Source organism: Heterodontus francisci, chromosome 11 (assembly GCF_036365525.1).
Source record: "Heterodontus francisci isolate sHetFra1 chromosome 11, sHetFra1.hap1, whole genome shotgun sequence".
Taxonomy (NCBI): Eukaryota; Metazoa; Chordata; class Chondrichthyes; order Heterodontiformes; family Heterodontidae; genus Heterodontus; species Heterodontus francisci.
The window spans coordinates 56,453,333-56,466,648 of NC_090381.1; the positions used below are offsets into that span (position 1 = coordinate 56,453,333).

Genomic DNA, 13,316 nt, shown 5'->3' on the forward strand with positions numbered 1-13,316 from the left:
TGGCCCAAAGCGCCTGCGCCGACCATCAAGCTGCCGTCCTGACTAATCCCATTTCCCCGCACTTGGCCCGCAGCCTTGTATGTTATGGCGTTTCAAGTGCTCATCTAAATACTTCTTGAATGTTGTGAGTGTTCCTGCCTCTACCACCCCTTCAGGCAGTGTGTTCCTGATTCCAACCACTCTCTGCGTGAAAAAATTCTTCCTGAACTCCCCTCTAAACCTCCTACCCATTACCTTAAATCAATGCCCCCTAGTTATTGACCCCTCCGCTGAGGGAAAAAGTTTCTTCCTATCTATCCTATCAATGCCCCTCATAATTTTGTATACCTCAATCAGGTCCCCCCTCAGCCTTTTCTGCTTCAAGGAAAACAACTCCAGTCTGTCTTCATAACTGAAATGCTCCAGCCCAGGCAACATCCTGGTAAATCTCCTCTGCACCCTCTCCACTACAATCACATCCTTCCTATAGTGTGGCAACCAGAGCTGTACACCGTACTCCAGCTGTGGCCTAACTAGTATTTTATACAGCTCCATCATAACCTCCTGGCTCTTATACGCTATGCCTCGGCCAATTAAGGCAAGTATCCCGTATGCCTTTCTAACGACCTTATCTACCTATTCTGCTGCCTTCAGTGACCTATGGACAAGCACACAAAGGTCCCTGTGACCCTCTATACTCCCTAGTGTCCTACCATCCATTGTATATTCCATGGCTTGTTAGACCTCCCAAAGTGCATCACCTCACATAAAGAACAAAGAACAGTACAGCACAGGAACAGGCCATTCGAACCTCCAAGCCTGCACCGATCTTGATGCCTGCCGAAACTAACACCTTCTGCACTTCCGGGGCCCGTATCCCTCTATTCCCTTCCTATTCATATATTTGTCAAGATGTCTCTTGAACATCGCTATTGTATCTGCTTCCACCACCTCCCCTGGCAGCAAGTTCCAGGCACTCACCACCCTCTGTGTAAAAAAAAAACTTGCCTCGCATGTCTCAGGATTAAACTCCATTTGCCACTGCTCCACCCATGTTACCAGCCCATCTGTATTGTCCTGTAGTCTAAGGCTTTCCTCCTCACTATTTACGACACCACCAATTTTTGTGTCATCAGCGAACTTACTGATCATACCTCCTATATTCACGTCTAAATCATTAATGTACACGACAAACAGTAAGGGTCCAAGTCCCTGCGGTACACTACTTGTCACAGGCTTCCAATCGCAAAAACAACCCTCTACCATCACCCTCTGCTTCCTTCCACTAAGCCAATTTTGGATCCAATTTGTCAAATTACCCTGGATCCCATGGGCTTTTACTTTCTTAACCAATCTCCCATGCGGGACCTTATCAAAAGCCTTACTGAAGTCCATGTGGACTACATCAACAACTTTACTCTCATCTACACCTCTAATCACCTCCTCGAAAAATTCAATCAAGTTTGTTAGACACGATCTTCCCTTGACAAAGCCATGCTGACTATCCCTGATTAATCCCTGCCTCTCCAAGTGGAGATTAATCCTGTCCCTCAGAATTTTTTCCAATAATTTCCCTACCACTGATGTTGGACTCACCGCCCTGTAATTACCTGGTTTATCCCTGCTACCCTTCTTGAATAATGGTACCACATTCGCTGTCCTCCAATCCTTTGGTACCTCTCCTGTAGCCAGAGAGGATCTGAAAATTTGTGTCAGAGCCCCTGCTATCTCCTCCCTTGCCTCACATAGCAGCCTGGGAATTTATCAACCTTTAAGCCTGCTAATACTTCCTCCTTTTCAGTGCTAATTTGATCAAGTATATCACAAATCCCCTTCCCTGATCACTACACCTACATCGTCCCTCTCCATTGTGAACACAGATGAAAAGTAATCATTCAAAACCTCACCTATGTCCTCCGGCTCCACACACAGATTGCCTCTTTGAACCCTAATGGGCTCCACTTTTTCCTTGGTTATCCTGTTGCCCCTAACATACTTATAAACGCCTTGGGATTTTCCTTTATCGTCTGCCAGTGATTTTTCATGCCCCCTCTTTGCTGTCCTAATTACTTTTTTAAGTACTCCCCTACACTGTCTATACTCCTCTAGGGGCTCCGCTGTTTTCAGCACTCTGAATCTGCCAAAAGCCTCCTTTTTTTTCCTTATCCAATCCTCTACATCCCTTGACATCCAGGGTTCCCTTGACCTATTGGTCCTACTCTTCACCTTTACAGGAACATGCTGCACCTGAACCCTCACAATTTCCCTTCTAAATGACTCCCACTGGTCTGAAGTAGACTTTCCTATAAGAAGCTGCTCCCAGTTCACTTTGGCCAGATCCTGTTTTATCATATTGAAATCTGCCTTCCCCCAATTCATTTCTTTTATTTTCGGTCCCTCTATGTCCTTTTCTACAACAACCTTAAATCTTAGTCATGGTCACTATCCCCGAAATGCTCTCCCACTGCCACTTCTACCACTTGTCTGGGTTCATTCCCTAGGATTAAGTCCAGTACCGCCCCTCCTCTTGTAGGACTCTCTATGTGCTGTCTCAAATAGCTCTCCTGAATGCACTGGAAGAATTCTGCCCCCTTTAAGCTTTTTGCACAAATACTGTCCCCTCTGATTTAGGGGAAGTTGAAATCTCCTACTACTATTATTACTCTATTGCACCTGAGATTTGCCTACATATCTGCACCCTACCACTGTCTGACTGTTTGGAGGTCTGTAGTACACTCCCAGCCAAGTAATAGCCCCCTTTTTGTTTTTAAGTTCTACCCATATGACCTCATTAGAGGAACCTTCTAAGATATCATTCCTCCTTACTGCAGTAATTGTCTCTTTAATCAACAGTTCAATGCCACCTCCTCTTTTAACCCCTCCCCTATCAGGTCTGAAGATTCTATACCCTGGGATATTAAGCTGCCAGCCCTGTCCTTCCCTCAACCATGTTTCAGTGATAGCAATATCATATTCCCATGTGTTAATCAACGCCCTCAATTCATCTGCCTTACTAGTAAGACTCCGTGCATTAAAATAGATACAATCCAGCCTTGCATTATTTGCCTGAGCCTTAACAGGTCTGCATTTACTCTGTCCTCCGGACTGACTTAGCTTCACATTTATATTTGATTGTACATCACCCCCTACTGTGCCTCCACTCTGTATCCCATTCCCCTGCCAAATTAATTTAAACCCCCCCCCTCCAACAGCACTAGCAAACCTCCCAGCAAGGATGCTGGTCCCGTTCTGGTTCAGGTGCAACCCGTCCATCTTATACAGATCCCACCTTTGCCAGAAACAGGCCCAGTAAAGCCCTCCCTCCTGCACCATCTCCCCAACCATGCATTCATCTGCTCTAATCTCCTATTCATGTAACCACTAGCCCGTGGCATCAGAAGAAACCCAGAGATTACAACCTTTGAGGTCCTACTTTTTGATCTGCTGCCTAGCTCCCTAAATTCTTTATGCAGGACCTCATCCCTCTTTCTACCTATGTCATTGGTACCAACATGGGCCACGACCTCTGGCTGTGCACCCTCACCCTCCAGAATTCTTTCCAGCCGCTCAGTGATATCCAAGACCCTTGCACCAGGGAGGCAACATACCATCCTGGAATCACGTCAGAGACCACAGAAACGCCTATCTTTTCCTCTAACCATAGAATCCCCTACTGTTATTGCTCTCTTGTCCCTTTTTCTCCGTCCCAGCACAGCTGAGTCAGCCATGACATCCTGGTCATGACTCTCTGTGCATTCTCCAGAGGAACCCTCTCCCTCGTCGGTACTTAGAACTGAATACCGGTTAGAAAGTGGGATGTCCTCTGGGGGCTCCTGCACTACCTGCCCTGACTTCTTTGTCCGTCCGGCAGCCACCCAGTCACCCCCTGACTATGCTCGCCTAGGCGCTGGCTTGATTACCTCCTGAAACGTGCCATCCACGTAGTCTTCCACTTCGCAGATGCGCCGCAGTGACTCCAGCCGCCGCTCGAGCTCCAAAACCCGAAGTTCAAGCTTCTGCAACCGGAGACACTTTCTGCAGACTTGTTCACCAAGGTCACGTGGCACTTCCACGACTTCCCACGTTGCACAGGAGGTACATTTCGCTTGGCCAAGCTGCCCTGCCATTACTTACTTTTACAATGAGAAAAAAAATGAGAAATAGGAGGGAGTCAAGGTTAGATACTTGGGGGACATCAGAGAGGGAAGAGAAGCCATTGCAGGTGATTCTCTGGCTATGACTGGATAGATAAAAATGGACCTAGGTGAATGCAGTCCCAATCAGCTGGATGACAGTGGAGAGATGTTGGAGGATAATGGTACGGTCAGTTGTGTCAAAAGCTGTAGATGGGTTGAGCGGCGTGAGGAGGGATGTTTTACTTTTGTCACAGTCACTTAGGATACCATTTGTGACTTTGAGTTTTGGTAATGTGGCGGGATGGAAACCTGATTGGAGGGATTCATACTATTGACAGAATCTAAGATCAACATGGTTATATGCATGCTAAATGGAACTGTGGCTCCTAATCACAGTATATACAAAATAATCATATCTGCTGTAGCCCTGTTGATAACACTCTCACCTCTGAGTCAGAAGGTTGTGGGTTCAAGTCCTACTCCAGGACCTGAGCACAAAAATCAAGGCTGACACTTTTTGCAGTACTGTCGGAGGTTCTGTTTTTTGGATGAGATGTTGAACCGAGATGCCCTCTGCCATCTCAAGTGGACATAAAAGATCCCATGGTAACATTTTGAAGATGATCAGGGAAGTTATTCCTGGTGTCCTGTCCAAGATAGCTCTCAATCAACATCACAAAAGCAGATTATCTGATCATTATCACATTGCTGTTTGTGGGAGTTTGCTGTGTGTAAATTGGCTGCCACATTTCCTACATTGCAACAGTGACTGTATTTCAAAAGTACTTTATTGGCTGTTAAATGCTTTAGGGCGTCTGTGCTCGTGAAAGGCGCTATATAAATGCAAGACTTTTTTTTTACTATAACTGTTCTGAACTACCTGTCAGCTAGCAGGTTTGATCTTACCATCTGACTTCCCAACTGAACCACATTATATTTAATACGTTAAAAACCATTAAATGGAAGTGAACTTCATTCTGACACCTGCTGCTCATCTGGAAAAAGACAACAAAAAGTATCATTTTTGGAGAGCATCATCTTGTGTCCATGAATGCCGAAAGAGGTTCAATGTTATTCTGTTTGGGTCAGTATTTAGGTGCCCTTGGCAGATAGTTAAAACAGTGTGCCTTCTCCACTTGGGAAACTTATCCACAGTAACTTCCAACAAAAAAGTAAGTACTTTTTTTAAAAGGAGTTTGTTGAGCCAGAGGCAAGGGGGTGTGTCCACACAGCGCTCTTGGGGGACACTGTCTGTGATTTTGTTTTCTCATCTCCACCAGCCCCCAAATGGGGACTTGACCATGGCCCGAATACATCCTGTTCAAATGGATGAGCTGCTTTTAGAGCAGTGGTTCTCAAACATTTTTGTCTGCAGACCATGTAGGCAGGCAAAAGATCCTGCAGACCACCTACCAATACTACCCCATCCGCTTTCACTTGCCACTGCAAAAATATTTAGCAGAACTAATGGGAAGAATGGCTCTGCTTTCGATGAAACTCCAATGAATTGGTGTCTGGTTCCAAGCTGGAGAGCCTCAGTCTCATGTCAGGCTCCATGTTCAGCTGGTTCCAGCCCCCACAATTTTTGAAAATCTGATCTCGCAGTTGCATTCGAAACATAAATCTTTCTAATAAAACTACATTGTTGTTGCCTGTGCTGATGACGACTCGTGCTCCCCATGCTGCATCTGGTCTCACAATGAGGGTTCTGGCCTGTTCTCTGGTATGGCCTTGGAAATGGTGTTGTGCATCAGTGATTTGCATTTTGCAACAGCTCGCCGACCACAATTGAGAATTATTATGTTTGAGGAGCGGCAGGCACTGTCAGCTCACCAGATTTTTGAAGTGAGGCCGGTGGGTCAATTTCGGGTGAAATTGCAGCTGGTTATGAGCCTGAAAGTGGGTCATAGTCAATTTCTATTGCACTATCTTTTCCCTCAAGTGAGTGTAGCATTCAGGAATTGGTGGTTTCAACGAACCAGATTGAATGCACTATCAGGTGGCAGGATCAAACCTGCCAGCTAGCATTTAATTTGGCATGGTTATTCTATGTATCTGCTGATCGGGAGAGATGGGTCTGATTAGCATGTATGAACATGTTGAGTTTTGCTATATTTTCTACTAACCAATAGCAAAACTTGCTAGAATCTAATGAAATTATTGATGCATGTGGAATTATTGTACAGAGGTAGCTTACTGGACAATTTTTTCACTGGTTTTGTCATCCGTATTATTAATCTTATGATTCATATATTCATGGATATATGGTGCTAAGTGTCGGATCAACCATGATCTCATTTAATGGTAGAACAGGCTTGAGGGTTAAATGGCCTACTCCTGTTCCTACGTCTTGAATGTTTGTTTGTATTTAAACAATTAATGAATGTCTTTTTAAGTACTTCTTTTTGATAACATATAAGATAATCAGAGGGTTAGATAGGATGGATAGTGAGCGTCTTTTTCCTCGGATGGTGATGGCAAACACGAGGGGACATAGCTTCAAGTTGAGGGGTGATATAGGACAGATGTGAGAGGTAGTTTCTTTACTCAGAGAGTAGTAGGGGCGTGGAACGCCCTGCCTGCAGCAGTAGTAGATTCGCCAACTTTAAGGGCATTTAAGTGGTCATTGGATAGACATATGGATGAAAATGGAATAGTGTAGGTCAGATGGTTTCACAGGTCGGCGCAACATCGAGGGCCGAAGGGCCTGTACTGCGCTGTAATGTTCTAATTCTAATAACAGGATAATTGCTTTCTAGGAATAATTGCTGCTGTATTTGTAAAGGTCATTAAAATGTTTGGGGATCATTTTCGACAAAATCTCCTATTGTAACATAATACTTGGAATGCATTCAAAATTTGCTCTGTCTGTTCATTATATTGAAAGTTTCCTTTTGGTATGGATGGGCAAGAGGTGACCATAATTTTGTAGCAGTACTGCAGTTAGATTATCACAGTAAACATTTGAAGGAAAAAAATCCATGCTCTCTATCTTGTCCTTGAACATCATCTCGCAGCCTCCTGTCTCAGGTTTGAATAAGAAACTAGAATGCTGGTGAACTATCTAGTTCATGAAGTGTTCTATCATTGGGCTATCATCCTCAATAATTTTAAAGTGTTTTCAACTTGTTGAAGAGAATGGATTAAACAATGACGCTGTTTTATATTTTCTTTTAGTCATTTAAATCCATGCCTTTTAAAAATCAACAGTTTGTCTACAATGAAAATAATGCAAATATTTAAGTCAGTAAAAGAACATCATGAGTAAATATGTAGTTTTTAATTTTGTGCAAAAGCTTAATATTTCAATTTATTATCCAAAATTATATTGCAAAATGTCTTGGGGTGGGGGGGAGGTGGGGCGGGGGGCTGACCCCTAATGTCTAAGTTGTGCCATGTAGACTGAGAAGGTCTTCTGTTTGATTTGTGGTTTCTGTTAGCTGATCTCAGCTGGGGTGGCAACAGATTCACTAAATTGACTTCAGCTCCTCTGAAGGGGGGGCAGGACTGGGGGAGGAATAGTTATAATGACCCTTCACACCCCACTCTCATCCCCCCCCTCCTCCTCCCAAACACACACAGGCTGTTGATCTGTGGAACACATCAGCAAAGCTGACTCTTTCAGAAGAGGGGACAAAATTGACAGAAGGAAAATTATATGTTGTATTGTGACATTTAGAAAGGTCTGTCTGAGCATCAAAGACTTTTTCCTAGAATCTTTGTAAAATTGAAGTATGAAGTAAAATATTGCGAATTTGGACAAATGTGTTTTTGTGTAGAAAAGATGTTAATGGGGCAAATTAATTGTGGAGATATTTTTGCTTGCAACTTAACACCAATTACGTCTTTTATTCAGGTACGGCTAATTGATGCAGGCTTTATTTGGACTGAGCCTCATTCCAAAAGGTTAAAGGTCAAACTTACAGTTCAAAAGGAGGTAAGAAAAAAGTTATTCAACAATTGCAACTCTTGTTTTTTTTTCTTTTATTGAGTCACTGCAGTTATTGGGGATAGTGTCGTTGGTGTGTTTTCTTTTTTTAAAAAATACCAGAGGTGACATTCTCACTTTGCTACATTGAATATCTTGAAGGAAAGCACTGAGGATCTTGAATGCAAAATTGGAAAAGTGGAATTTTTGAATGTAGAGAAGTAAGGGAATAAGCAAAGATGAGTCCCACACTGTTTCCATGAGAGCTGAGCAGTGACTTTGCATTTGGACACAGTGGCTTTACTAAGGGGGGAAAGGATGAGTATTGATGAGCCAATTTTCAGCCAGGCCTTTAGTATTGTAGCACTCATCCAGGATAAGGTTGTGGGTTGGGAAGGGCCTTGTTTAAGAGGCGGATGTTTTGTAGATAAAATGCTTAGTTTTTCATGTCATAGAAGAGCTTTCATTTTTTTCTTTTACTCCTTTTATAGTAGTTCTACTGGTGCATACATTGTCCTTAGCTGATAGCAATGTCTGATAACTTGTTCATAGGCTTTGTCTGTACCTATTTGAGTACTTATATATTTCCTAGGTGTCTTGATCATTTGATTAAGGAAAATGTTGTGCCCTTATGCATCAGTGAAATTACTTATGGCTGTAATTCTACAATTATATCTCAGCATTTAATATTCAACCTGTTTTAAATTTTCTAACAGCAAATTTTACGTGCAGGTAATGAGTGGAGCAGTCTTGCAGCAGGTTTTTGTGATAGATTTTGTCATCCTGCAACAGATGTGTGATGATTGTCACCGTGTTGAAGCTAAAGACTATTGGAAAGCAGTAGTACAAGTCCGACAGAAGGTGAATAAAATGTTGTTTTACCTGCAAAAGTAACATTTAAAAAGCCTTAACGTTTCAATGTGTTTAACTGCATTTATGATCTTTTAAAAGATGTATTAATACTAAAATATATGATTCAACTACTGGAATAAAACTCTAAAATGTAACAATTCATAAACTTCAATACAATTTCAAAATGTAATTTCTGAAAAGTTATCTCTTTTACTCTGAATTTTTCTTACCGTTTATGACCAGGCTGTTCGCTGATTTCTGGCAGCTCTAGTGCTGGCAGAGGTGGAAAGCTACTTCTGGACATAGTTTGCAACCTCCTAGCAGTTTTTAGGGATTGGATTTCTTTGGGTCACTATATCTGCCCATATGTGGCTGGACCTATGTCGTCTTCTTTGGCCTCCTTGTCTCGAGAGACAATGGGTAAGCGCTTAGAGGTGGTCAGTGGTTTGTGGAGCAGCGTCTGGAGTGGCTATAAAGGCCAATTCTAGAGTGACAGACTCTTCCACAGGCGCTGCAGATAAAATTGGTTGTTGGGGCTGTTACACAGTTGGCTCTCTCCTTGCACTTCTGTCTTTTTTCCTGCCAACTGCTAAGTCTCTTCGACTCGCCACTCTTTAGCCTCGCCTTTATGGCTGTCCGCCAGCTCTGGCGATCGCTGGCAACTGGCGCCCAGGACTTGTGGTCAATGTCACAGGACTTGATGTCGCGTTTGCAAACATCTTTAAAGCAGAGACATGGACGGCTGGTGGGTCTGATACCAGTGACGAACTCGCTGTACAATGCGTCCTTGGGGATCCTGCCATCTTCCATGCGGCTCACTTGGCCAAGCCATCTCAAGCGCCGCTGGCTCAGTAGTGTGTATATGCTGGGATGTTGGCTGCCTCAAGGACTTCTGCGTTGGAGATACGGTCCTGCCACCTTATGCCAAGGATTCTCTGGAGGCAGTGAAGATGGAATGAGTTGAGATGTTGCTCTTGGCTGACATACGTTGTCCAGGCCTCGCTGCCATAGAGCAAGGTACTGAGGACACAGGCTTGAAACACTCAGACTTTTGTGTTCCATGTCAGTGTGCCATTTTCCCACACCCTCTTGGCCAGTCTGGACATAGCGGACGCCTTTCCCATGCGCTTTTTGATTTCTGCATCGAGAGACAGGTTACTGGTGATAGTTGAGCCTAGGTAGGTGAACTCTTGAACCACTTCCATGATCGCTGATATTGATGGATGGAGTCATTTCTGACGTCCTGTGCCATGATGTTCGTTTTTTTGAGGCTAATGGTTAGGCCAAATTCGTTGCAGGCAGCCGCACTACTGTTGATGAGTCTCTGCAGACACTCATCTGCGAGATGTTAATGCAGCATCGTCAGCAAAGAGGAGTTCCCTGATGAGGGCCTTCCGTACTTTGGTCTTTGCTCTAAGACGGGCAAGGTTGAACAACCTGCCACCTGATCTTGTGTGGAGGAAAATTCCTTCTACTGAAGACTTGAAGGCATGTGAGAGCAGCAGTGAGAAGAAGATCCCAAACAGTGTAGGTACGAGAACACAGCCCTGTTTCACACTACTCAGGATAGGAAAAGGGTCTGATGAGGCCCCTATGCTGAATTGTGCCTTTCATATTGTCATGGAATGAGGTGATGATAGTAGCTTTTGTGGACATCCGACCTTTACTAGTAATCTGAAGAGACCACATCTGCTGACAAGGTCAAAGGCTTTGGTGAGATCTATGAAAGCAACGTAGAGGGGCATCTGTTGTTCGCGGCATTTCTCCTGCAGCTGGCGAAGGGAGAATAGCATGTTAATGGTGGATCTCTCTGCTCGAAAGCCACATTGTGCCTCAGGGTAGACACATTCAGCCAGCTTCTGGAGTCTGTTTAAAATGACTCGAGCGAAGACTTTCCCCACTATGCTGAGCAGGGAGGTTCCACGGTAGTTGTTGCAGTCACTGCGGTCACCCTTGTTCTTATAGAGGGTGATGATATTGGCATCGCGCATGTCCTGTGGTACTGCTCCCTCATCCCAGCACAGGCAAAGCAGTTCATGGACAGCTGAGAGTATAGCAGGCTTGGCACTCTTGATTATTTCAGGGGTAATGCCATCCTTTCCAGGGGCTTTTCCACTGACGAGAAAATCAATGGCATCACTGAGTTCCGATTTTGTTGGCTGTTCGTCCAGCTCATCCAAGACTGGCAGAGACTGGGCTGCATTGAGGGCGGTATCAGTGACAACATTTTCCCTGGAGTACAGTTCTTGGTAGTGCGCCACCCAGCGGTCCATTTGCTTGTGTTGGTCAGTGATTGTGTCCCCTGATTTAAACTTGAAGGGGCGATCTTCTTGATGGTTGGCCCAAAAGCTCTCTCAATGCCATCATACATTCCTCTGATGTTTCTGGTGTCGGAGGCCAGCTGAATACGACTGCATAGGTGTTGCCAGTAATCATTTGCACAGCGCCTGGCTGTTCTTTGTGCAGCGCTTCTGGCTGCTTTAAGTGGTACGGATGTTAACTCGCTGGGGGCTTTCTTGTAGTTCAACGGTGCAGTGCACTTAGTGGCTCTGACAGGTTCCAGCTCTTCAAAGTGAGATTGAAACCAGTCTGCATTCTGCTTCTCACGTTTGCCAAAGGTGGTAATTGCAGGGTCTGATGAAAACTGAATGTATACGAGAGAAACACTTGTTTCTTCCCATTTGCTCTATTCTAACTGGCTGCTATTAGTTCCTAGCATTCAACATTCAGATGTTGATGAAATGTCTTTGGATCAAATGCAGAAGAGCACTGCCATGCACAGGAATCATCAGTTTAAAAATGAAAATCCACAGGCAGTGTGCTGGCTGCCTCTTTCTTCCTGGAGCCTGCTGCAGCACATTTCCACCCCATACTGGCGTAGCTCCCCAGCATAGGTCAGGGAGAACATCTTTGATAATGTCTTTGGTAGGTATTATGGCTGGATCCATGGTGGAAATTAAAGGGGTGTGCAGAAATCCTTTTCACTAGGGATATGTTAAAAATGAAGAGAGTGTGTCTAAAGCCCAGGCTAATTGTGCATATAATACCATATCACAGCAGCATACCTCAGAAAATAAGGTGTTAGATCTACTTTTTCCTCCTTTGTTGTATATGGGAATCAATTTTTAAGTTTTCCAAAATGATACAATGTGGAATTTTTTTGTCTTGAGCATTCATTTTAACTTGTTGAATTTCATAAATATAAACACAATATTGTCAGTTGCAAGTAAATGTACTTGACTACATTTATGTATGAGCTGCCAGCAAAGTGTACCAAATTGGAGTGGAAACATTTTGCTATATTTCTGTTTGATAGATAATTTTGACTTTGAAACTTCTGCTAATATGCCGTAGATATCTTCAGAAAGTGCCCTATCAAGTCTTGCAGCATGTTTTAACTCCAGACTTATAGTCTGAAATGTTATTTGCTGGAACAGTTCATTGTAAAGATTATTAACAAAGTATAACTTGAAAATAATTTCATTAAAATTTTATTTCTGGCTAAATGAAAATTTTTTCCTTCCTATTTCTGTTGGTTTCTCCTTAGACTCCACACAAGAAAACTTTTTATTACCTGGAACAGTTAATCCTTAAACATAAACTGCACCAAAATGCACTTCGTGTCAAGGAAATCCATGGTAAGTGAATATTGTGAGCTAGTTCTTTGCCAATCTAACAACCAAGACAGTGCCCTAAAATTCTCACCATGTATTTACATTTTTTCCACAAATTTTAACCTCATGATGAAGTTTGCAGTTTGACAGGCAACTGGACATTAACCAAGTCGTCACATGAAAGTCTGGAGAGCTAGAATAAGTGGGTTGTTTGACCATGGATGGCATCAGAGTTGAGCCCTGTACCATTTTTCCTAAAATTCACATATACTTTTGAGCAGGGAGCAGTAGCTAGTGATTAGGGCTGGGAATCCAGACTCTCTTTTTGCTATCCACGGATGTTCTGGCTGAGATCAACTAACTCGAGCAATACTGGAAATTCAACCTGGGATTTTTAGCTGTATATAAGTTGGTTACACATTACTTATATTAACAGTTTTCAAGAAAAGCTATGAATTCTCGTGTATATAGGTGATAAGTATCTTAGTCACATTTTCTACAATTCAGTTTCCTGCTTGCTGAAAACTTTGGCAATACTTAACACTCGTACACAATTCCTTATTTAGGTGGTGACATTAAACCATTTTAAATAAGTAAATGAATGTCTGGTAAAATAACAAATTGTAAATGAAAATATTAAGTACACATATGATAATTGCACAGCGTAATAGCAAGGCTAAGCAAATAACATTTAATGGATGGCCAAAATGGAGTTTGAGACATGCCGTTTGGGATTATGCTGAGTAAAATTTCCTTTTAAGATTGACTAATTTTGGAAGAGCCGTCTTCTGTTTTTAACATTTGGCC

The 13,316-nt window shown here is 43.1% G+C and overlaps 1 protein-coding gene across 2 annotated transcripts in view; it reads left to right on the forward strand.

Moving 5' to 3' along the window:
* Positions 1-13,316, forward strand: part of nmd3 (NMD3 ribosome export adaptor) — a 64,431-nt gene that overhangs the window by 17,045 nt on the left and 34,070 nt on the right. For both annotated transcript variants that reach the window (XM_068042179.1, XM_068042178.1), the window contains exons 5-7: positions 7,972-8,052; positions 8,776-8,904; positions 12,443-12,533. In XM_068042179.1, the coding sequence (XP_067898280.1) occupies positions 7,972-8,052; positions 8,776-8,904; positions 12,443-12,533 (301 nt within the window). The remainder of the gene's footprint in view (positions 1-7,971; positions 8,053-8,775; positions 8,905-12,442; positions 12,534-13,316) is intronic.